The 22904-nt window shown below is 43.9% G+C and overlaps 1 protein-coding gene across 1 annotated transcript in view; it reads left to right on the top strand.

Moving 5' to 3' along the window:
* Positions 1–318: 318 nt before the first annotated feature.
* The window catches only part of SRSF10 (serine and arginine rich splicing factor 10), a 32029-nt gene continuing 9443 nt past the window's right edge, over positions 319–22904 (top strand). Inside the window, exons 1-5 of the mRNA XM_040424504.1 lie at positions 319–473; positions 12087–12191; positions 17538–17641; positions 20360–20525; positions 20619–20666. Coding sequence (XP_040280438.1) covers positions 409–473; positions 12087–12191; positions 17538–17641; positions 20360–20525; positions 20619–20666 — 488 coding nt within the window. The 5' untranslated portion in view covers positions 319–408. The remainder of the gene's footprint in view (positions 474–12086; positions 12192–17537; positions 17642–20359; positions 20526–20618; positions 20667–22904) is intronic.

Consider the following 22904-nt stretch of genomic DNA (forward strand, 5'->3'; position numbering starts at 1 on the left):
CCACATGCTAACCTGTACTGTATGCATGTACACTACCTCCTATCCCTATTCATGTGCTTATCTTAAGGCTGCCTTCCTCTGCACTTTCAGGACCACCAGCTTTCTTATCTTCACACAGTATATCGTTTATTATTGAGCTCTCCATATGATATCACCCATAGCACGTCTGCATTTGCTAGTTGCAATGCTGTAACTCACCACACAACAACTAGTAAACGGAGAAAGAGCAGAAATACAACAACTTCCGGCTGGCTTTAGCGCGCCAACTCAGCCGCCAGCAGCCCGCCTTTAGCGCCCCACCCCTCCGCGAATTCTCGCGAGATCCCATTCGGCCTAGGAGAGAGCAGCCATTGTGCTTGTGTGCTGGTTGTAAGCGTGGTAGGAACGCGGTCGTTTTACGAAGCAGCCATGTCTAGGTACCTCCGTCCCCCCAACACCTCGCTCTTCGTCCGGAATGTGGCAGACGACATCCGGTAAGTGAAGCGGACACTGCAGGTCAGGTAGTGTGCGAGGCGAGTGTAATGGCCGGTAATCCGCTAATGGCGGCGATGGCTGCCTGAGGGGTTAGCGCGGTGCTTGGTATTATCAGCCTGTATTCGGGGCGGTTTTTGTTCTGCAGTAGGGGCCTCCTTTATGACCCAGTGCAGACTAGACTTGGAGGCAGCTAACAGGATTGCACCTGATTTAAAGGATCTGTTGAGTTGCTATTGTATCTGTACTCGGTTTCTGCATGAAACCCCTCCAGTGCACCTCCTCTAAGTGCTCATGCACACGACCATACTGCAAAACGCCTATGTGCGATCTGCACTTTCTTTTGCAGACCCATTGACATTAGTTGGCTTGTGGTCCACATATCTCTGTGCGGAACAAACACGTGCGTTCTGCAAAAGGGTAAACCCTCCTATACCTGGCTGCAGAGTACAGACCTATTGAAGTCAGTGCAGATGGGTACGCGAGGCCTAATGCACACCACCCTGTCTGTCTCCATCCCCAATATTATGGATAAGTAATGTGCATTAAATCTATTTTTTTTTTTTTTCCTTCTCTCTCGCTCCTAAGAATAGAAAGGACCGTCTGCAGTCTGGACCAGAATAGGACATGTTCAGTAATGAACGGGTCGTGTGCGATCTGCATATAGTACATGGATGAGAAACACCATTGTGTTGGTTCTGCCCTGGCACACCTGTGATATGGTCAGCAGTAGAGATGAGTGAAGCAAGCTTCATTCAAAATGTGTGGAGATTTCTAAGTACAGTATTAGAATGTATGGGCCCATAGGAGCCCAAGTAATTCTCAAAGTCAATCGTGTTAATTGATTTTTAAAGTGGAAAACCATTTTGAAACTTTCAAACCGAGCTCTGCGTTGCTTCAGTTCTGAGGTACCAGTCTGAAGAGCCGAAGCAGAGTTCGGTGTCGGGTTTTAAAGTGGTTTTCAATTACTGAATTTATTTAACGGACAATGCGCGACTTTGTGAATAACTTCAGCTCATCAGAGCCCGTACATTCTAATACTGTATAGAGACGGATTTTGAATGAAGCGACTTTATATGACATGTCTCTAGTCAGCAGCTTCCTACCATGATCTGGTGGTTATAGGCCCCAATTCTAGGGCGATCAGCTAATTGCTGCCCTTATTACAGAAAGGCAGCTCAGATTGTTCAATGTATGGTATAAAAAATATAAAAGTCCATCAAGAAGCAACCACATTTCCATTTTATGATAGCGGTGCGATATTAGTTTAAAGGGGTTGTCTGGTCTTGGAGCCAACAACCCCTGGCCTCCTCCCCTATCGCCCTGAACGGGTGACGCTAGGGAGGCACTTTCCTGTCCCCCCCCCCCCCCCCCCCATTTTGTCCAGCTTACCACTAGTGCTGTTAGCTTGTATCCGTTTTTGTACTTCATATTAGGGCTGAAACGATTACTCGATTTGAATTGAGTAATTTGACACACAAAATCCTCAATTACATTTTTTTTGCATTGAGGATTAGTTTGTGTCATGTGACCACAGAGCGGGAGTGAAGCACTTGCTATTACCCACCGATCCGTGGTCGCCCGCACTGTACTGTATCCATTTTGCAGCCCAAGATTCTTCTATTTTGACGGAATAACGGAATGTCTCTAAAGGCATTCCATCGTAGAATTGCGTTATGGTCTGTGGTAACGGAATCCATAACGCAATTCACCTTTTACCAGTAAATGAAGCCTGAACAAATTTCAAAATATGAAATTCGCTTATCTCTATTCCTGATGACCATGGGTCTACTGTGCTGTATTTAGAAGGGTTTTCAAAGATTGAATGGAAATGTGTCATCAAAAGCAGCTAGAAACATGTCATTTTTTTTTCTAATCTATTTTTATTTTTTGATTGTAGATTTTTTTTTTTTTCTATACTGTGAACATGATTATGGGGGTGGCCATCTTGCATCAGCTGTTCTGAACAGCATTAAGAAGCTTGCTTTACAGCAGTCCCATGGGCCATAGACACAATGGTCTGGAGGGGACCTCTGACTTCTATGGGAGAGTTTTCTGGGCACGCTCTGTGACCTGTGCAGAGGTCATTGTACAAGGAAGGAGTAGATAAGCTCTGATAATCACCTATTGTTAACCACTTCCCATCCGGGCCCTTTGCCCCCTTCCTGACCAGGCCAAATTTTGCAAAACTGACATATCTCACTTTATGTGGTAATAACTTTGGAACACCTTTATTTATCCAAGTCATTCAGAGATTGTTTTCTCGTGACACATTGTACTTCATGATAGTCATAAATTTGAGTCAAAATATTTCACCTTTATTTATGAAAAAATCCCAAATTTACCCAAAAATTTGAAAAATTCGCAATTTTCTAAATTTCAATTTCTCTGCTTTCAAAACAGAAAGTGATACCTCATAAAATAGTTATTATTTAACATTTCCCATATGTCTACTTTATGTTGGCATCATTTTGGAAATGTCATTTTATTTTTTTAGGACGTTAGAAGGCTTAGAAGTTTAGAAGCAATTCTTCAAATTTGTAAGAAAATTGCCAAAACCCACTTTATAAGGACCAGTTCAGGTCTGAAGTCACTTTGTGGGGCCTACATAGTGGATACTCCCATAAATGACCCCATTGTAGAAACTACACCCCTCAAGGTATTCAAAACCGATTTTACAAACTTTGTTAACCCTTTAGGCGTTCCACAAGAATTAAAGGAAAATGGAGATCAAATTTTTAAATTTCACTTTTTTGGCAGATTTTCCATTTTAATCAATTTTTTTCTTTAACACATCGATGGTTAACAGCCAAACAAAACTCAATATTTATTACCCAGATTCTGCGGTTTACAGAAACACCCCACATGTGGTCGTAAACTGCTGTATGGGCACACGGCAGGGCGCAGAAGGAAAGGAACTCCACATGGTTTTTAGATGCCATGTCCCATTTGAAGCCCCCTGATGCACCCTTACAGTAGAAACTCCCAAGAAGTGACCCCATTTTGGAAACTAGGGGATAAGGTGCCAGTTTTATTAGTACTATTTTTGGGTACATATGATTTTTTGATCATTCATTATAACGCTTTATGGGGCAAGGTGACCAAAAAATTGGTTGTTTTAGCACAGTTTCTATTTATTTATTTTTACAGCGTTCACCTGAGGGGTTCAGTCAAGTGACATTTTTATAGAGCAGATTGTTACGGACGTGGCGATACCTAATATGTATACTTTTTCTCATTTATTAAAGTTTTACACAATAATAGCATTTTTGAAACCAAAAAATTATGTTTTAATGTGTCCATGTTCTGAGAGCTATAGTTTTTTTATTTTTTGAGAGATTTTCTTATGTAGGGGCTCATTTTTTGCGGGATGAGGTGACGATTTTATTGGTACTATTTTGTGGGACATACGCGTTTTTGATCACTTGGTGTTGCACCTTTTGTGATGCAAGGTGACAAAAATTGCTTGTTTTGACACAGTTTTTTTTATTTATTTTTTACGGTGTTCACCCGAGGGGTTAGGTCATGTGATATTTTTATAGAGCTGGTTTTTACAGACGCGGCAATACCTAATATGTATACTTTTTTTTATTTGTTTCACTTTAACACAATAATAGCATTTTTGAAACCAAAAAAATGATGTTTTAGTGTCTCCATGTTCTAAGAGCTATAGTTTTTTTATTTTTTGAGAGATTTTCTTATGTAGGGGCTCATTTTTTGCGGGATGAGGTGACCGTTTTATTGGTACCATTTTGTGGGACATACGCGTTTTTGATCACTTGGTGTTGCACCTTTTGTGATGCAAGGTGACAAAAATTGCTTGTTTTGACACTGTTTTTTTTATTTATTTTTTACGGTGTTCACCCGAGGGCTTAGGTCATGTGATATTTTTATAGAGCTGGTTTTTACGGACGCGGCAATACTAAATATATCTATTTTATTTTATTTTTTCTATTTTTTTTTTTTTTTTTTATTCCTTACTTGGGATTTTTTTTTTTTTTTACATGTGAACCTTTTTTTTATTTTATTTTTTCAACACTTTATATTATTTTTATTTTATTTTACACTTTTCGTCCCCCATAAGGTCATACAAGACCTCTGGGGGACATTTACTTCACTTTTTTTTTTTTTTTTTCACAGTTGATTTCTCCTGTAACTGGGGCTGAGATAGTAGCCCCAGTTACAGGACAAATGCACCCCTATAGAGGCTGTACAGCAGCAATCCTGCGCTGTACAGCCTCACAGCAGGGCTGATCGAGGTCTCTGAGAGACCTCACACAGCCCCTGCACTCTCCGGTCCCGGCGGTCACATGACCGCCGGGCCGGAACAGGAAGCGCACAGCGCTTCCTGCTCTGCAGACACAGCGCTCGGTGAGCGCTGTGTCTGCAGCGATCGTGAAGGCAGGGACACCTGGGCACTGTCCCTGCCTTATCTCTGGGTTGCCCTGCTGTCACTGACAGCGGGCAACCCGATCAGCAGCTGCACGATTAGCGTGCAGCTGCTATTTCTGACAGGACGTTTTAAAACGTGCTGTCAGAAATAGACGTCCACCCATAGGACGTTTATATCCTATGGGCGGACGTGAGGCGGTTAATAGGGGATAATGTCATCAGTATCTGATCGGTGGATTCTTTGGGCTTTTAATATGGATGGCCTATCCTCAGAATAAGTCATCAATATCAGATCGGCAGGGGTCTGACACCTGGCACCCCCACCAGTCTGCTGAATGAAGGGAAGGAAGGCGCATGCAGTGTGCTCGTGCCATTTCCCTTCTCTCTTCCTGCTCGCTGCTGCTGTATGTCTATGGCAAAGCAGAAGGGAGACGGCATGTGCTTCCTTTCATACAGCTGATCAGCGGGGGTGTCGGACCCCCGACGACCTAATATTGATGACCTTTCCTGAGGATGGGTTTGGGCAATATTAAAAATATTCCCACGATAACGATATAAAGAAATTTATTGTGATAACGGTATATCACAATAAATACCCATCCAACAAGAAGACGCTATACTGTATGGGGGCCACAAGGAGACGCTATACTGTATGGGGGCCACAAGGAGACGCTATACTGTATGGGGGCCACAAGGAGACGCTGGATAGTGTGTATATATGCCGCTGCCCTAACACAGCTTATAGCACCACTGTTCTATTATATGGGCTCTGTAGCAACTAGAAGAGCTAGTGCTGCACCACAGAGTACCCTCTTCAGGAAACTACAAGTCCCAGCTAAACCCTCTAACCAGGTAGCGTACAGACTAAACACAATGCCCAGTTGTACTTCACTATGCTTCTCTTACACCACTGCTGAGGGAGCAGGAGGGTGGTATATGCTCCAGTGCACTTCTCCCATATCACGCCACTAAGGAGCTGTCGGCATCTACTGTTAGACTAGCACGTCGGGACTCTCAACAGCGCATGATCAGATGCCGCCACTGCTTTATGGAGTGTATCGGCACCCATTTTAGAAGCGGTCAGCGCTTTCCAACCACCCCTATGCTATTAAATATTGCGGTATTTAGGAAACGTTTATCGTCACTTTATTAGATCGTGGATACCCGTATTTTGCCAAACACTACCTGAGGCTAGGCCGTCAATATTAAAAGCCTGGAAAACCCCTTTGAGGCATTCTAATTCACAGCAATAGGTCATGGTGATGCTGTGTGTTCGGGACAGAGGAACTTGGTTCAGTTTGGAAAATGCAGCATTTTTTTTCTCCTCTGTCTTGTCTATTTGCATTTGAGGAGGAGGAATGGGGCTTGACTGCTCCATTCTTGTGCTCATGGGGGCCACCGTGACGAGACACATCACCTATGACCTTTGTTGGACAACCCCTTTAAGGTACAGGATTGCCTGCTATGTTTTTCAGCTCTGCAAAATGACACCTCTATGCAGCTGTACTTGTAGTTGGCAGACATTTGCACAGTAAGTGTTTGAATCTGCTAGATACAGAGGGAATGAAGTAGGGATCGACCGATTATTGGAGTTACTGATATCGGCCGATATTCATGATTTTCAAAATTATCGGCATCTAACCTTGCCGATAATGCGTCCAGCGTGCTGCTCTGTGCGCCATGTTCCCTCGGCAGCACAGGGGAAGAGGAGTCACTCTTTCCCTCCCCCTGTGCCATGCTACCAATGAGGGGTGGGCACACTGCGCCACCAATGATAATTAACGTCTAATACAAATACAGGAGGCGGTGCCCAGCCTATATGACAGGAAGCTGTGATCAGCTGCAGTTAACCCCTCAGGTGCCGCATCTGAGCGGTTAACTGCTGCCTCTGATCGCAGCTCCCTGTCAGAGGCATGATGCCGGCTATGTGATTTTGCACAGACACACCGCCTCCTGTATTAAACGTTAATTATCATTTGTGGCGCAGTGTGTCCGCATCCGTTCCGTGGCCCCGCAAAAAATATAGCATGTCCTATTGTCCGTTTTGCGGTCAAGAATGGGCATTTCTACCATGGGCTGCCCGTTCCGCAAATTGCGGAAGGCACACGGGCAGCTTCTGTTTTTTGCGGGTCCGTGATTTGCGGACAGTCGTGTGCATGTAGCCTAAGGCTACTTTCACACTAGCGTTCGGCTGTCCGCTCGTGCGCTCCGTTTGAAGGGGCTCACGAGCGGCCCCGAACGCATCCGTCTGGCCCCAATGCATTCTCAGTGGAGGCGGATCCACTGAGAATGCATCCGCCTGCCAGCGCTCAGCCTCCGCTCAGTGAGCGGACACCTGAACGCTGCTTGCAGCGTTCGGGTGTCCGCCTGGCCGTGCGGAGGCGAGCAGATCCGTCCACACTTACAATGTAAGTCAATGGGGACGGATCCGCTTGAAGATGACACCATATGGCTCAATCTTCAAGCGGATCCGTTCCCCATTGACTTTCAATGTAAAGTCTGAACGGATCCGCTCAGGCTACTTTCAGACTTAGAAAATTTTCTAAGTAATAATGCAGACGGATCCGTTCTGAACGGATGCAAACGTCTGCATTATCGGAGCGGATCCGTCTGATGAAACATCAGACGGATCCGCTCCGAACGCTAGTGTGAAAGTAGCCTTACAGTGAGTGATGCAACTGCAGACTTTCTAGCTGACATTTTGGAAGGATAACAGTGTTTTTTATACTCTAAAGGGGTTTTCACTTCAGCAAGTGGCATTTTATCATGTAGAGAAAGTTAATACAAGGCACTTACTGATGTATTGTGATTCTCCATATTGCCTCCTTTGCTGGCTGGATTCATTTTTCCATTACATTATACACTGCTTGTTTCCATGGTTACGACCACCCTGCAATCCAGCAGTGGTGGCCGGGACCATGAGTGTGGACATAGAATGGTGCTTTTTCCTATAGTGTGCAAGCACAGCCACTGCTGGTGGATTGCAGGGTGGTCGTAACCATGGAAACGAGCACTGTATAATGCGATAAAAAATGAATCCAGGAAGCAATATGGACAGTCACAATACATTAGTAAGTGACTTGTATTCACTTTCTCTACATAATAAATGCAATTTGCTGAAGTGACACAACCGTTTTAACCACTTCACATCCGCCCATAGGATATAAACGTCCTATGGGTGGATGTTATCTCTGAATGGACGATCTACACACTGATCGTGCAGCTGCCAGGCGGGGGGTCTGCTGTCAGTGACAGCAGGGCAACCCTTAGAAAAGGCAGGGACAGTCCCCAGGTATCCCTGCCTTCTAGATCGCTGCTATGCGCTTCCTGTCCTGGACTGATCGTCATGTGAGTCCAGGAGCTGTCTGGTCTTCCATAGACCTCGATCAGCCCTGCACTGAGGCTGTACAGCATTGTATTGTGCTGTACAGCCTCTCTGGGGGCTGTATTTCCCCTGAAACTGGGGCTACTTTGTCAGCCCCAGTTACAGGAGAAATCAATGGTGAAGTTAAATGTCCCCCAGAGGTCTTGGATGCGAAGTGTAAAATAAAAGGGTCTTAAAAAAAACAAAATAAAAGTTTCACATGTAAAATAAAAAAATATCCCCAATTAAGGCTACTTTCACACTAGCGTTCGGAGCGGATCCGTCTGATGTTTCATCAGACGGATCCGCTCCGATAATGCAGACGTTTGCATCCGTTCAGAACGGATCCGTCTGCATTATTACTTAGAAAATTTTCTAAGTCAGAAAGTAGCCTGAGCGGATCCGTTCAGACTTTACATTGAAAGTCAATGGGGAACGGATCCGCTTGAAGATTGAGCCATATAGTGTCATCTTCAAGCGGATCCGTCCCCATTGACTTACATTGTAAGTGTGGACGGATCCGCTCGCCTCCGCACGGCCAGGCGGACACCTGAACGCTGCAAGCAGCGTTCAGGTGTCCGCTCACTGAGCGAAGCGGAGGCTGAGCGCTGGCAGGCGGATGCATTCTCAGTGGATCCGCCTCCACTGAGAATGCATTGGGGCCAGACGGATGCGTTCGGGGCCGCTCGTGAGCCTCTTCAAACGGAGCTCACGAGCGGACACCCGAACGCTAGTGTGAAAGTAGCCTAAGTAGAAACATAATTAGTGCAGAAATAGGTTACAAAAAATGGCGTAAGAAAACAATAAAGCCCCTGACTGGAGCTTAACTCAGAAGATAACTAAATAACCTACAGAGAAACACTGAGAACTATTAAGCTAAAAAATATTATTTTATTGAGTATATAGTTAAAAACATATATAAAGAGATGACGAACAAATGCAAAAAGTGCAGTACAGTCCTGGGAGAGTTTATCCAGTATGACAAAGTAATAAGGCAAGTGACCAAAGATGTAAGCGCCTATACATAAAAGAGCTCTTATACAACATATACACTAAAAAGAGTATCCACTGTTAGTAAGAGTGCAAATAATTGCATCAAATGTAAAGTGCAAGTGCATGTTATCTTTTATAAATAAAAGAAAAATGTCAACACTTAAATGTGGATCTTTTTAGATGTATAGTTATATCTATACAGCCGGGTATAACAAGCAGTAAAGTGCATGTGCAAGCTGCAGGAGATAATGAATAAATAACATGACCAAGGTTGCTTCAAGAGGCAGAGAGCCGCAACAAGAAACGTCAAACATGCGGTCCAAGCAAAACAAGGTCACATACCGTATATGAAAAGTAACAAGTCCACAGGAAGACTGCACACCCCTCTATTAGGGTGAATAGGACTTTACACTCTCCCTGCTGCCCTGTGCTTTGTGCACACAGCAGCAGGGAGCTGACCATGGCAGCCAGCCTCTGATCAGCCTCTCCCTCTTATCAGCTCCCTCCCTCCCTCCCCAGTATTAATCATTGGTGGCAGTGGCCACAGGGTCCGGGATGCAGTGATAGGGGCCGGGATATGGCCGGCACATTGGTATTCAGGCATTCATTGGTGGCGCAGTGGCCACAGTCCCTCCCCTCCTACTCTGTTCTCATTGGTGGTCAGCGGCAGCCGCGCACATTGGGGAGGGAGGGACTCCTCTCCTTCTCCACTGTGTCGGCTCAGGAAACCATGGTGCGCGCCGAGAGCGCATCTTTGAAAACGGGCTGTCAAATACCCAAGCGCCAGGACCATATTCCTGGTCGCCATGGCGACCTGGCGCCTGGGATTTGTCGAGCCCTGGTGTAAGGCCTCTTGCGCACGAACGTGTGCGCATCATTGCCGTATTGCAGATCCGCAATACACGGGTGCCGTTCCGCGGGCAGTCCGCATCATGGATGCGGACCGATTCACTTCAATGGGTCCGCAAATCCGGAGATGCGGAAGCACTACAGAGTGCTTCCGTGGGGTTTCGTTCTGTTCTGCAAAAAGAAAACACATTTTAAAGTGAATGGGTCTGCGATCCGCTGTGGCTGCCCCATGGACTGTGCTCGTGCATTGCAGCCCGCATTGTGCGAGAGGCCTAATAATGAGTGGTCAAAAAATCATATGTACCCAAAAATGGTACCAATAAAAACATCAACAAAATTAGAAAAATGCGTTCGGAAAATGGAGACACAAACGTATTTTTTAATTTATTTTTTTAAATGCTTTAATATGTAAAACTGAAACAAAGTAGACATATTTGATATCCTTGTGTCCATAACAACCTGCTCGATACAAAATACCACATGATCTACCCTGTCAGATAAATGTTGTAAAAAGTAAAAAATAAACAGTGCCAAAACAGCCTTGGTTACCCTGCCTCACAAAAAAGTAATATAGAGCAATTAAAAATCATATGTACCTCAAAATAGTACCAATAAACTGGCACCTTATCCCCTAGTTTCCAAAACTGGGTCACTTTTTGGGAGTTTCTACTGTAAGGCCCCTTTCACACGGGCGAGATTTCCATGCGGGTGCAATGCGTGACGTGAACGCATTGCACCCGCACTGAATCCTGAACTATTAATTTCAATGAGTCTGTGTATGTACATGAGCGTTTTTTTTTTTCACGCATCAGTTCTGCGTTGCGTGAAAAACGCAGCATGTTCTATATTCTGTGTTTTTCACGCAGCGCTGGCCCCATAGAAATGAATGGGGCTTCAGTGAAAAACGCATTGCATCCACAGGCAAGTGCGGGTGCGATGCGTTTTTCACTGATGGTTGCTAAGAGATGTTGTTTGTAAACCTTCAGTTTTTTTATCACGCGCGTGAAAAACGCATCAAAACGCATTGCACCCGCGCGGAAAAAACTGAACTGAATATAATCGCAGACAAAACTGACTGAACTTGCAAAGTGGTGCGAGTTTCACTGAACGCATCCGGCCCCAATCCGCAACGCCCATGTGAAAGGGGCCTAAGGGTGCATCAGGGGGGCTTCAAATGGGACATGGCATCTAAAAACCAGTTCAGCTAAATCTGCCTTCCAAAAACCATACGGTGCTCCTTTCCCTCTGCGCCCTGCTGTGTGCCCTTACATCAGTTTATGACCACATGTGGGGTGTTTCTGTAAACCGCAGAATCAGGGTAATAAATATTGAGTTTTGTTTGGCAGTTAACCCTTGATGTGTTAAAGAGAAAAATTGAAAATCTGCCAAAAAAGTGAAATTTAGAAATGTCATTTCCATGGTCCTTTTAATTCTTGTAAAACACCTAAAGGGTTAACAAAGTTTGTAAAATCAGTTTTGAGTAACTTGAGGGGTGTAGTTTCTACAATGGGGCCATTTATGGGTGGTTTCCACTATGTAAGCCCCACAAAGTGACTTCAGACCTAAACTGGTCCTTAAAAAGTGGGTTTTAGAAATTTTCTTAATTTTTAAGAATTGCTTCTAAAATTCTAAGCCTTCTAACGTCCTAAAAAAATAAAATGACATTTGCATAAAGTAGACATATGGGGAATGTTAAGTAATATTTCATGAGGAATTGCTTTCTGTTTTAAAAGCAGAGAAATTGAAATTTAGAAAATTGCGCATTTTTTAAAAATTCTTGGTAAATTGTGGATTGTTTTATAGATAAAGGTGAAATATATAGACTCAAATGTACCTTTTAACATAAAGTACAATCTCAGAATGGCTTGGATAAGTAAAAGCGTTCCAAAGCTATTACCACAATAAAGTGTCAGATTAGCAAAATTGGGCCTGGTCAGGAAGGTGGTAAATGGCCCAGATGTGAAGTGGTTAATCTACTAAGAAGGAAGCGGGATAAAAATGTTTGCTCATATTCCAGGTCTGAAGATCTACGCCGAGAATTTGGTCGATATGGTCCAATCGTTGACGTATATGTCCCGCTTGATTTCTACAACCGGCGCCCAAGAGGATTTGCTTATGTTCAATATCCTTTCTTCCTCCAACTACTTGAGGGGATATGACGTTTGGAAGATGGTGTAAGAGGTAACAGCATGTGAGAATTGCTTTGCTGTGCTCATATGATTTTTGTATTGCTCGCTTGTACACACATAGCAAAGTAATTCTGCAGCATTCTGTGGTATCTTCTTTCACTTTGCCTAATTTACGTGAGTGCTGAAATATCATTTCCCATAAATGAAATCTTCTGTGTCATGAACAGGAGGGTCTAGTGTCATTAACATTTGTTCACTGCATTTTTGACATCTGTGTGTTGGATGGGGGCTGTATCTGAATACTGTGTGTCCATTAATTCTGCTGTCCTCTGTTATTACCTCAGAGTTTAAAGCTGTACAATAAAGGCGAACCACAGAGAAAGCATGAAAACCTTTAGAGTAGAGACAAAGTAGACAAAGCAAAGACCTCTTAATGAGCAGGCTTGAAGATTTAAAGGGAAAGTGGGAAAAGAAAAGCTGCTGCAAGAAGAAGCCCATGTGATCAAAGCTTCGCTTAATTCAGGAAATGTATTTTTCAAAGTTAAAGATAGAAGCATCTATTAATTGGCAAGCACCTCATGACAAGTCCTACTGACAAGTTCTTAGAAATAAAAGGTCAAGATAAAGTTGAATGGTTGTCAAGCTTACACGAGTCTTGATGTATCCTGCCAAACAAAGACGTGGTTACAGGCTTGTGCAAGTACGTGGTTTGACAAGTTTGTTGCAGTAGGCCGTAGGTTTTGACTGCCGACAATCTGTACTTAGGTGAGGCGGTATTGGTATCCTTTTTTACACTTTAAAGCTCAGGAGGACCACATCATAGCCAATGATCTATACATAGGTGAGATTAGAATAAGGCGTTATGTAAGGGCATGGTACGGTAGGAGACCCGAGAATTCCTGCTCCTATAGCGATGCTTGTCAGTTCACTGGGCCATGTAGCCGATCAGGCCAGTCTTTGTAAACGTTGGTCGAATTCAACAAATTCTTGCTTAGTATTTAGAGCACTGCTTGAGATTCAATGTGTTCTTTAAAGTCCGTTATACTCGCTGCTTTACAGATTTTCAGGTTGATCAGATTTGTGCCACTATTAAGCTTAAAAATCAATAGCTGGTAACAGTAAATGATTGGTGAGGTACGGACAGCATTGTATAATTGGGTAGTAGGAGCCATAGTAGAGATGGTAATGAGAAATAGCATTTTCCTTGTGTGCATGTCTAGTTCCCTTTGTAGTAAAAGGTGAGTATTTTTTGGCATCACGTCCTAATTATATACCAAACTTTTAATTGAAGTAGATCATGTTTCAGTTCAATGGCAGTGACCTAGAAGATGCAGAAATTGCTTTACAGTTTTGGTGGCTGCACCCAATTCAATGCAATTTGGCCACTTGCTCAACTGTAGGTTCTCACATTCAGTGATTCTTCAGTATTGCACTTTAAGTGTTCTTTGTGGGATAACCCCTCAGACAAGGGTTTAATGCGTTATTGAAGCATGTGAAGCCACTTGTGCTTGCGTGTTTTTGAATGGATTTATGTCTAGGAGTAAAGCAATGAATCTTCGACAAAGACTGCTCGATTAGGCCAGGTTCACATGTCTGTATTAGGGTGCCCACTTACACAGCAGAACTTGCTGCTGAAGATTTCTGTGACCGAACATCATATCCATTCATCTGGTGTTTTGGTGGCAAGCACAGTTTTTGCAATCCCTATTCAGATGACTGGAAATGATTTTTCCCTTGCAGAAAATTTTCTGCAACTAAAATTGCGAGACACTCTTAGGCCCAACCCTTGGGTTTAACTGACCTGAACTTTCAGCATTATAACTCTATTGTGCTTTGAGTTTTAAAGGGAACCTGTCACCAGGATTTTGGGTATAGAGCTGTGGACATGGATTGCTAGATGGCCGCTAGCACATCCGCAATACCCAGTCCCCATAGCTCTGTGTGCTTTTAATTGTGTAAAAAAACTGATTTGATACATATGCAAATTAACCTGAGATGAGTCCAACGTGAAGGAGCCCAGCACCGCCCCGCATCCTCAGATTCTCCCTCTTGCTCCCCGACGTCATAAAGCTAGAGTGCGGTAATCTTGCGATGCGCGAGCTATCGCATGCGCAGTTTGTTCCCTGGTGCTGATGCCAGCACAGGGAAGGAACACTATGACGCCACTGCGCATGCGCTAGCTCGCGCATTGCGAGATTGCGGTGCTCTAGCTTTCTGACGTCGAGGAGCAAGGAGGAGATTCTGAGGATGTGGGGTGGTGGGCTCCTTCACGCTGGACTCCTCGGGGACAGGACTCATCTCAGGTTAATTAGCATAGTTATCAAATCTTTTTTTTTTTTTACACAATAAAAGCACACAGAGCTATGGGGACTGGGTATTGCGGATGTGCTAGCGGCCATCTAGCAACCCATGTCCTCAGCTCTATACATCAAATCCAGGTGACAGATTCCCTTTAAGTTATGTTTAGAAGAAAAAAAGTCAGACCATGACACATCCATGTAATGTCTAACACAGATGTGATTCCATACTAATATACACTCATTGACAAGAAATAATGCACCAAATAACAGAAAAAATGCTACTTGGGTCAACCGACCGTTGTATGCGATGGCTCGCCACATCTTCACACTGGCAGCTGGGACAGTGTGTTGATAAACGGTAAAGGCAGGTGTGAAGTGCTCACCACTGTGTGTATACTTGAACCTATCTTTGGATCCCAAACAGAACCTGGATAAGTTGCTAAAGGTGATGCAGTTCTAGAACGTAGTTAAAGTTTCTCTTTCACGATACCACCGCAAACAAAAGCATAGGTGGATGGCTGTCAATGGCAGGTAATGGGCACCTTAAAACCAAATTTACTTCTGCTAAGCACCTGGAAATGGTCCATTTAGAGACGGGTGTGTAATGATGGGGCCACCTTCGTCTGGATGGTGGACAATGAAACGGGGAGCTGCTCGTGCTTGTCAGTAGATGAAATAATCCTCTTCTGGTGGGCTGCCTGGAGCCTCTTTGCTATGTGCGGGCCTTCATAGAACCACTGCTACAACAGAACAATGGCGGACAGTTTGTCAAAATTACCATCTTGCTTCGTAGTCCAGTGAAGTGCCCCCTCAGTCTGTCAAATGCGCAAAACATTTTCAAGTGCAATATAGAGGCAGGTCTATTAATCGGCGATCTGACTGATAGACATGCCTCTGTCACACTTGAGAGCCTTTTTATAGAACAGCAGGGGAACCCCTTTTATGCTTTCTTGTGGCAAGACCCACTGTCAGACCTCACCTAATCATTTACAAAGTATGACATTTCTATCTGGGTGCGTTATTTTCTTTTCTTGTCGATGAATGTAGTACGGCCAGTTATTCAGTCTGGGAAATGCACTCCTTGTAGGAGCAGTATTTCTCAGAATGAGCACTGCTTCTATGAAGTGAACTTGCAGCATCATAATTTTTGATGCTGTGAATTAGGGATCGACCGATTATTGATTTTTTTTTTTTATTTTTTTTTTTTACGCAGATACCGATAATCTGTGAACTTTCAGGCCGATAGCTGATAATTTATACCGATATTTTATATCTCATAATATATATTAGTTGGTAGTCACTGATGTGGTGGAAATTTGCATTTGGCACTAGTATATTATAAATGTAAATTATAAATTAATAAAGCCCTTAGTTGGTAGTCAATTTATAATTTACATTTACAATATACTAGTGCCAAATGCCAATTTCCACACCATCAACCCCCCCCTCCTCACTTACTTTTTTAACCCCTATCAGACCTCCGATGAATAAAATAACACTCACCTCTCTTGCTCCATGGCTCCTCTTCAACTGCTGGTCCGGCGTCTCGCTCCCCTGTGTTCTCCGGCCCGTGCTGCACTGTCACTCGACAGCGTGCAGCGTCAGGTCATAGTGCGCACTACGTCCTGACGCTGTACGGGGTCAGGACAGTACAGCGCGGGCCCTATCAAAGAAGACCAGGGAGCATGAGTATCGAACATGCTTGCTGCGCTTCTTCCCTGCTCCCAGAACCCCGATGCATACTACTGCGCGCTTCCATAATGGAAGCTCTCACTAGTATTCGCTTTATATGCATTATCGGTATATCGGCAAGGTCAGATGCGGATACCGATAATGTCCAAAATCCTGAATATTGGTACTACCGATAACCGGTCGATCCCTACTGTGAATTTCTAACTCGCTGTGGGTCTACTGAACTTTATTCACATAATGCAGTGACTACTGGTCGGTACAATCATTATGATGCTGCAAGTTCACTTCACAGGAGTGGTGTTCAGTCTGGGAAATACAGCTCCCACATGGAGAACATTTCCTGCACGGAGTACACTCACATGAAACCAGACCTATGGTGTTTGCGCCTGTTCTCCTTGCGCACTGAAATTGCCCCTTTACACTGCCCAGTTAAGCAAATGATTATCAGAAAGAAAGCGTTCCTTCAGGACAAACTCCTGCTCGTCAGTGAAGGAGACCACTGCATTTAGATGCAGCGATCTCCAAAGTATGGGGGAGCAGCGATCGTTAATGCAATCGCTGCTCCCCATACTGAATTGTTTGCCAGCAGTAGAGTTTAGGTGACCACACAAACTGCCCTTTGACTGACTTAAAAAAAAAAAAAAAAGCGCTGGAACTTGGTATGGCTACTTTCACACTCGCGTTTGCTGCGGATCCGTCATGGATCTGCACAGATGGATCCGTTCAGATAATATAAACGTCTGCATCTGTTCAGAACGGATCAGTTTGTATTATCTTTAACATAGCCAGGACGGATCCGTTTTCTATTGTGCCAGATTCCGTCATAGAAAACGGATCCGTCCTCATTGACTTACATTGTGTGTCAGAACGGATCCGTTTGGCTCAGTTTCATCAGGCGGACACCAAAATGCTGCAAGCAGTGTTTTGGTGTCCACCTCCAGAGCAGAATGGAGATGAAACGGAGGCATTCAACTCCTGTTTGCCTGAAGTTATGACCAGCTGGGTTGTGGATCAACTTAAGCAACGGAAGATTAAAAGTAGAGTATTGGCTTTTTATCACATTATTTCTTGAGCAGGTTTTTTATTTATTTAAGGCAAATAATTTGCTCCTTTGTCCAGTGGGATCCATCAGGTTCAATTACGGTGTCTGCAGTCTTGTCACGGAGCGGAGGCTCTGCATCAGTTTACAGAGTTTAAGATGGTGGTACGGTGACTTGGCAATAGATAGTATATCATAAGTTGTATTAAAAAAATAAAACCACTAATCTTGCCTGTGAAGTGTAACATGTTGTACAAGAGCTAATAATTCATCCATGCAAGATTGTAAAGCGCCTTAACTGCTAGCACGTTTGAAGATGTCCGTGATGCAGAAGATGCCTTGCATAATTTAGACAGAAGATGGATTTGTGGACGCCAGATCGAAATTCAGTTTGCTCAAGGAGATCGAAAAAGTGAGTATTCATTGACACAAGATGGTGCTTATAGCAATACTGGCTGCCAACCCTAGAAAAAGCAGAACCATTAATATTCCGTACCTGGTGCCCAGTATGGTGGTACAAAGGTCTCGTGTATGTAACTCCATAGCAACAGTAAGGCTACATTCAGGCGTAGTATGATCGAGTCTGCATCCGTTCTGCAATTTTGCGGAACTGGTGTGGACCCATTAATTTCTATGGGGCTGCAAAAGATGCTGACAGCACAGTGTGCTGTCTGCATCTGTTGCTCCCTGCCGTGACCCCGCAAAAAAAAAATGGAACATGTCCTATTCTTGTCCGCGATTGCGGACAAGAATAGGCATATTCTAAGACAGCGGCGGCATGTGCAGTCCGCAAATTGCGGAACGCACATGGGCTGGTGTCTGTGTTTTGTGGATCCGCAGAACACCACGTTCATGTGAATGTAGCCTAACTGTGCCTGCCCTGCTGCTGTATTGTAGGTTTCATACTGATGTAGTGGCTAAGTGGTAGGGTCCTTTGTGGCTGCTATGGCTTCGTCCAATTTGAAGTAGAATTGTTCAGTTTAAGGGTTTCTCTCAGCCGTTTTGACCATGCTAAAGTGTTGATGGCACTAGATAGGGGCTGGAGAGAGCAGTACAGACTCGCCCAGTTAAGCCAGTACACTATGCTCTGCACTGATGAGGGGCAATCTCCTCAAAACAGCTGTCTGCAGATGGGGTGCTGGTTTATTTAAAATCCGAGTCATGTCTCAAAGCTCATTTTAAGAGCTGAACATTGACTTATAGCAGGGGTGCACAACCCGCGGGTCGCATGCGGCCCCCAGAGCCAAGGCTTGCAGCCCCCGTCCTCCTGGACAGAAACACAACTAATCGTGCGATCAGCTGCCGCACGAGCAGGACGGTCCCTGGGGAGCCGAGTAGAAGGCAGAAGCAGTGTATCAGATAGGTGAGCGCTATGCAGGGTGGACCCAGCTTGGGGGCAGAGCTGCAGGGTCAGGAGACCCTGATCAGCTTTGCCTGTGTACAATGCCCCCACCGCAGGCTGGTTTCCCCCTGTAACTGGGGCTCCTTTTAGATGCCCCAGTTACAGTGGAAATAGTGCAAAAAATGTCTGTGTCCCCAAAGGTCTTTCAGTGACCTCTTGGGGACAAATTATGTGAAAAAAAGTTAAATTGAAAAAAAATAAAATACACAAAATACTAATAAAAGGAAAAATTGCAAAATAAGGCTACTTTCACACCTGCGTTTGGTGCGGATCCGTCTGGTATCTGCACAGACGGATCCGCACCTATAATGCAAACGCTTGGATCCGTTCAGAACGGATCCGTTTGCATTACCATGAAGAGAAAAAAAAAAATATATATTTTTTTTTTCCATGATGATGCAAATGGATCCGTTTTGACTTTACATTGAAAGTCAATGGGGGACGGATCCGTTTGAAAATTGAGCCATATTGTGTCAACTTCAAACGGATCCGTCCCCATTGACTTGCATTGTAAGTCTGGACGGATCCGTTTGCCTCCGCACGGCCAGGCGGACACCCGAACGCTGCAAGCTGCGTTCAAGGGTCCGCCTGCTGAGCGGAGCGGAGGACAAACGGTGCCAAACTGATGCATTCTGAGCGGATCCGCATCCACTCAGAATGCATTAGGGCTGGACGGATCCGTTCGGGGCCGCTTGTGAGAGCCTTCAAACGGAACTCACAAGCGGCCCCGAACGCTAGTGTGAAAGTAGCCTTAGAGTGTTTTTATGATCCCTTGGGACACATTTTGTGTCCATACATGATTTAAAAAAAATAGAAAATTAAATACAAATAAAAAAATAAAGTGCAAAATAGTACAGTGTTTGTCCCCCAATAGTCTTTTTATGACCTCTTGAGAAATTGTTGCAAAAATGATTTTGGTTTTCTCAACAGATAAAAGTTACAGCCGTTCTAACCACCACATAGGCTGTGTCTGTTCAGGCATGGTTATTAAAGTGTTAACCAATAAACACTTTCCCCACTAGTAAGGGAATATGCTTACTGGTTATTGCATGGCGCCTGTAATTTGCAGGAGGTGGTAATAACCAGGAAGCGCCGTGCTCTTATTTGCGGCCATCAGTCCAAAAATGGTTGTGCACCCCTGACTTTTAGGATAGCTGCCTTACATCTGGTGGCATTAGAGGCAGAGCTTAAGAGCTCATTTGCATCCCTTCCCTCCCAGACATACGGCTTCAGTCTCATAAGTGCTGTAGCATCTGAATAGGAGACCACTGCAGTTAGCCCCAAGAGCAGAGGGAAGGCGATGTGATGTAGCTCACTGAGAAGCCCCTCCATGGACACTGTAGAGCAGAATGTGGCACTACTGATAACTCCACAAAAGGTATGTTTGTTCTGGCCCTACCTAGTGCTATCAACTGTTTAGTGTGGTTGAAAGTGCAGAAACCTATTGTGTGGGTATCAATTCTCACCTACTTATTAACTTGTACAGTATAAGATTAAATGCTATTCATGTTTAGTTTGTGACAACTGCAAAAATCTCCTAGTTATGGCCAATTGAGCAGTTTTCTTAAAGGAATTTTCTGGGGTAAGAATAGGCCATCAGTATCGGAACAGTAGGGGTCAATCTCTTAGTACCCTGGCCAGTCAGCTGTTTTAAGAGGCTGCAGTGCTTGTGCAAGCACTGGGCTTTTCATAGTTTTTATTTTTTTTTCTTGCTCTGCTCCCACACAGCACCGAATCAAATGAAGGCCAAAGAAGGAAGAAGCTCTTATGGCTCTTCGCGTTATGATGAGTATGACCGATATAACAAGCGTTCTAGAAGCCGCAGCTATGAAAGGAGGAGGTCTAGGAGCCGTTCTTTTGAACAGAATTATGAAAGATCTTATAGCCCCCGGGGGTAAGTGTATACTGCTTTGCTGGTACTGGGTGCTAGATTTGGTATTTTTAAGTGTACTTTGGCAATAAAATTTTAAACGTATCTTTTTAACAGGCGGGCTGAGAGACCACGCCGTAGCAGAAGCCGTTCACGTCATGGCCGGTAAAATTGTTTTTTTTTTTGTTTTTTTTTTACTTGTAGCATGTAAAGTAATGCTGAACATAGAAAAAGCACAAAAACAAATGCTCTCCCACGTCCTTCCTCAATCCACACTTTTTCTGTACCCCTTTTGTAATTTTTATTTAATAAAAAAAAAAAAATGAAATATTGTCTCGTGAGCTTGTGAACACCGCCCCCTTCAGTCATCACTGTCCAATGCCCAAGACGACTGGTTGTCCTACTTTACTCTGCAGTGGGACAAAAGACTAAGGCCTCTTTCACACAAGTGTGATGGATTGGCTCCGGGTGCGCTCAGTAAAACTCGCACCATTTTGCAAGCAACTTCAGTCAGTTTTGTCATGTGCAGTGAATGCCGTAACTGGAGAAAAATGTCAGATTTACTGTGTTGAATAGAAAGTGAGACCAGTAAAAACTACAGCTCGCCCACTGCAAAAAAATAAATAAAAATGCCCTCGCAGCTCAGTAAATGAAAATACAAAGTTATGGATGTCAAAATATGGCAATACAAAAAATTTCTTAAGGTTTTTTTTTTTTGTATTAAAACAATAGAAACTATAGAAATGTGTTAATGCTATAACCGTACTGACTCAGAATAGTCGTCACCTCAATTTCAGCACACATTGAATGTCATAAAGACAAGCCATAGTGGATTTTTTTTCTCTCAACTCAAAGAATTTTTTCACTTTTTCCAATACAAGCTATGGTAAATTTAATGGTTCCATTAACCCCTTAGTGACCAAGCCTGTTTGGGCCTTAATGACCAAGCCAGATTTTGGAAATCTGATGTGTTACTTTAGCAGAGAATAACTTCCTAAAGGCTTTGCACATCAAAGTAATTCTGACATTTTCTTGTCGCATATTGTACTAAGGTGGTAAAATTTTACCGATAAAATATTATCTTTATTAAACTTAAATCTATGAATTTGTAAAAAAAATTCCTATTTTCAACTGCAATATTTCACATAAATACTATTTAATATTTTTATCAAATTTATTTCCACATCTTTATTTTGGCTGCACTTATGAAAAACTGACTTTTTTTTTTTTTTCTTTTTTAATTTAGGAGACATCCTTTTTAACATTAATTTAAAAATTTTTGAAGTACATATTTTTTCCTGCAACAAATGAACCCCCCCCCCAAAAAAAAGTGACCCCATTTTGAAAACTAGACCCCTTAAAGGGAGTCTTTCACCTAAACTGACCATTATAGAACACCATGATCTACATTATAGTCCCCATGTTGGAATGCTACTTACCGTATAGCTGTCCGTCGCTTATTTTCGCTAAAAAACAGATGTACGGGCTGGCACATGCGCATTAAATGCTCTTGTGCCTCTGCCCATAATGGGGAATGAAGTGCGCAGGCACGGCGAATCTTGTGAACGGCGCTGGATTTCTGAAGAAACTAGGGCGGGCCAGAGGGGTGAGAGGGGAGGGGTTTCATATGAAAAGCGACGAGGGGCTTGGGCACCGGCCGCTTGAACGCCGCCCCTAGGCACCGTTAGAACCTAATTAAAGGGTTATTCCCATATTAGACAATGGGGGCATATCGCTAGGATATGCCCCCGTTGTCTTATAGGTGCGGGTCCCACTGCTGGGACCCGCACCTATAACGAGAACAGAGCGGGGAGCCCTGTGGCTGGAGGACCGCAGATTTCCTGGGGTCCGTCCACCACCAAGCGCTAATCCCCGCCTCTCCCATAGAACTGAATGGGAGTGTGCCGTGCATGCGCTGCCCATGCTCCCATTCATTTCTATGGGGTAGACAGCAATAGCAGAGCCCGGCGGCCCCATAGAAATGAATGGAGGGCGGCTGCGCAGGCGCAGTGCGCTCTCCTTCACTTTCAGGGCTCCATTCTCAATATAGGTGCGAGTCCCAGCGGTGGGACCTGCACCTATAAGACAATGGGGTCATATCCTAGCGATATGCCCCCATTGTCTGAGATGAGAAAACTCCTTTAACATATCGAATTAAAGTTTTTTAGCTTAAATAAGCAACGGACAGCTATACAGTAAGTAGCATTCCAATATGGGGACTATAATGCAGATCATGGTGTTGGTGTTCTATAATGGTCAGTTTAGGTGAGAGACGCCCTTTAACGTATTCATCTATGGGTGTAATGAGTTTTTTGACCCCCTAGTTTTTTAATTAATTAAATTAATGCTAAGCAGGTGAGAGAAATCATTTTTTTACACGTGTCAATTTAAAGACAATTTAAA

The sequence above is a fragment of the Bufo bufo genome, chromosome 3 (genome assembly GCF_905171765.1).
Source record: "Bufo bufo chromosome 3, aBufBuf1.1, whole genome shotgun sequence".
Classification (NCBI taxonomy): Eukaryota; Metazoa; Chordata; class Amphibia; order Anura; family Bufonidae; genus Bufo; species Bufo bufo.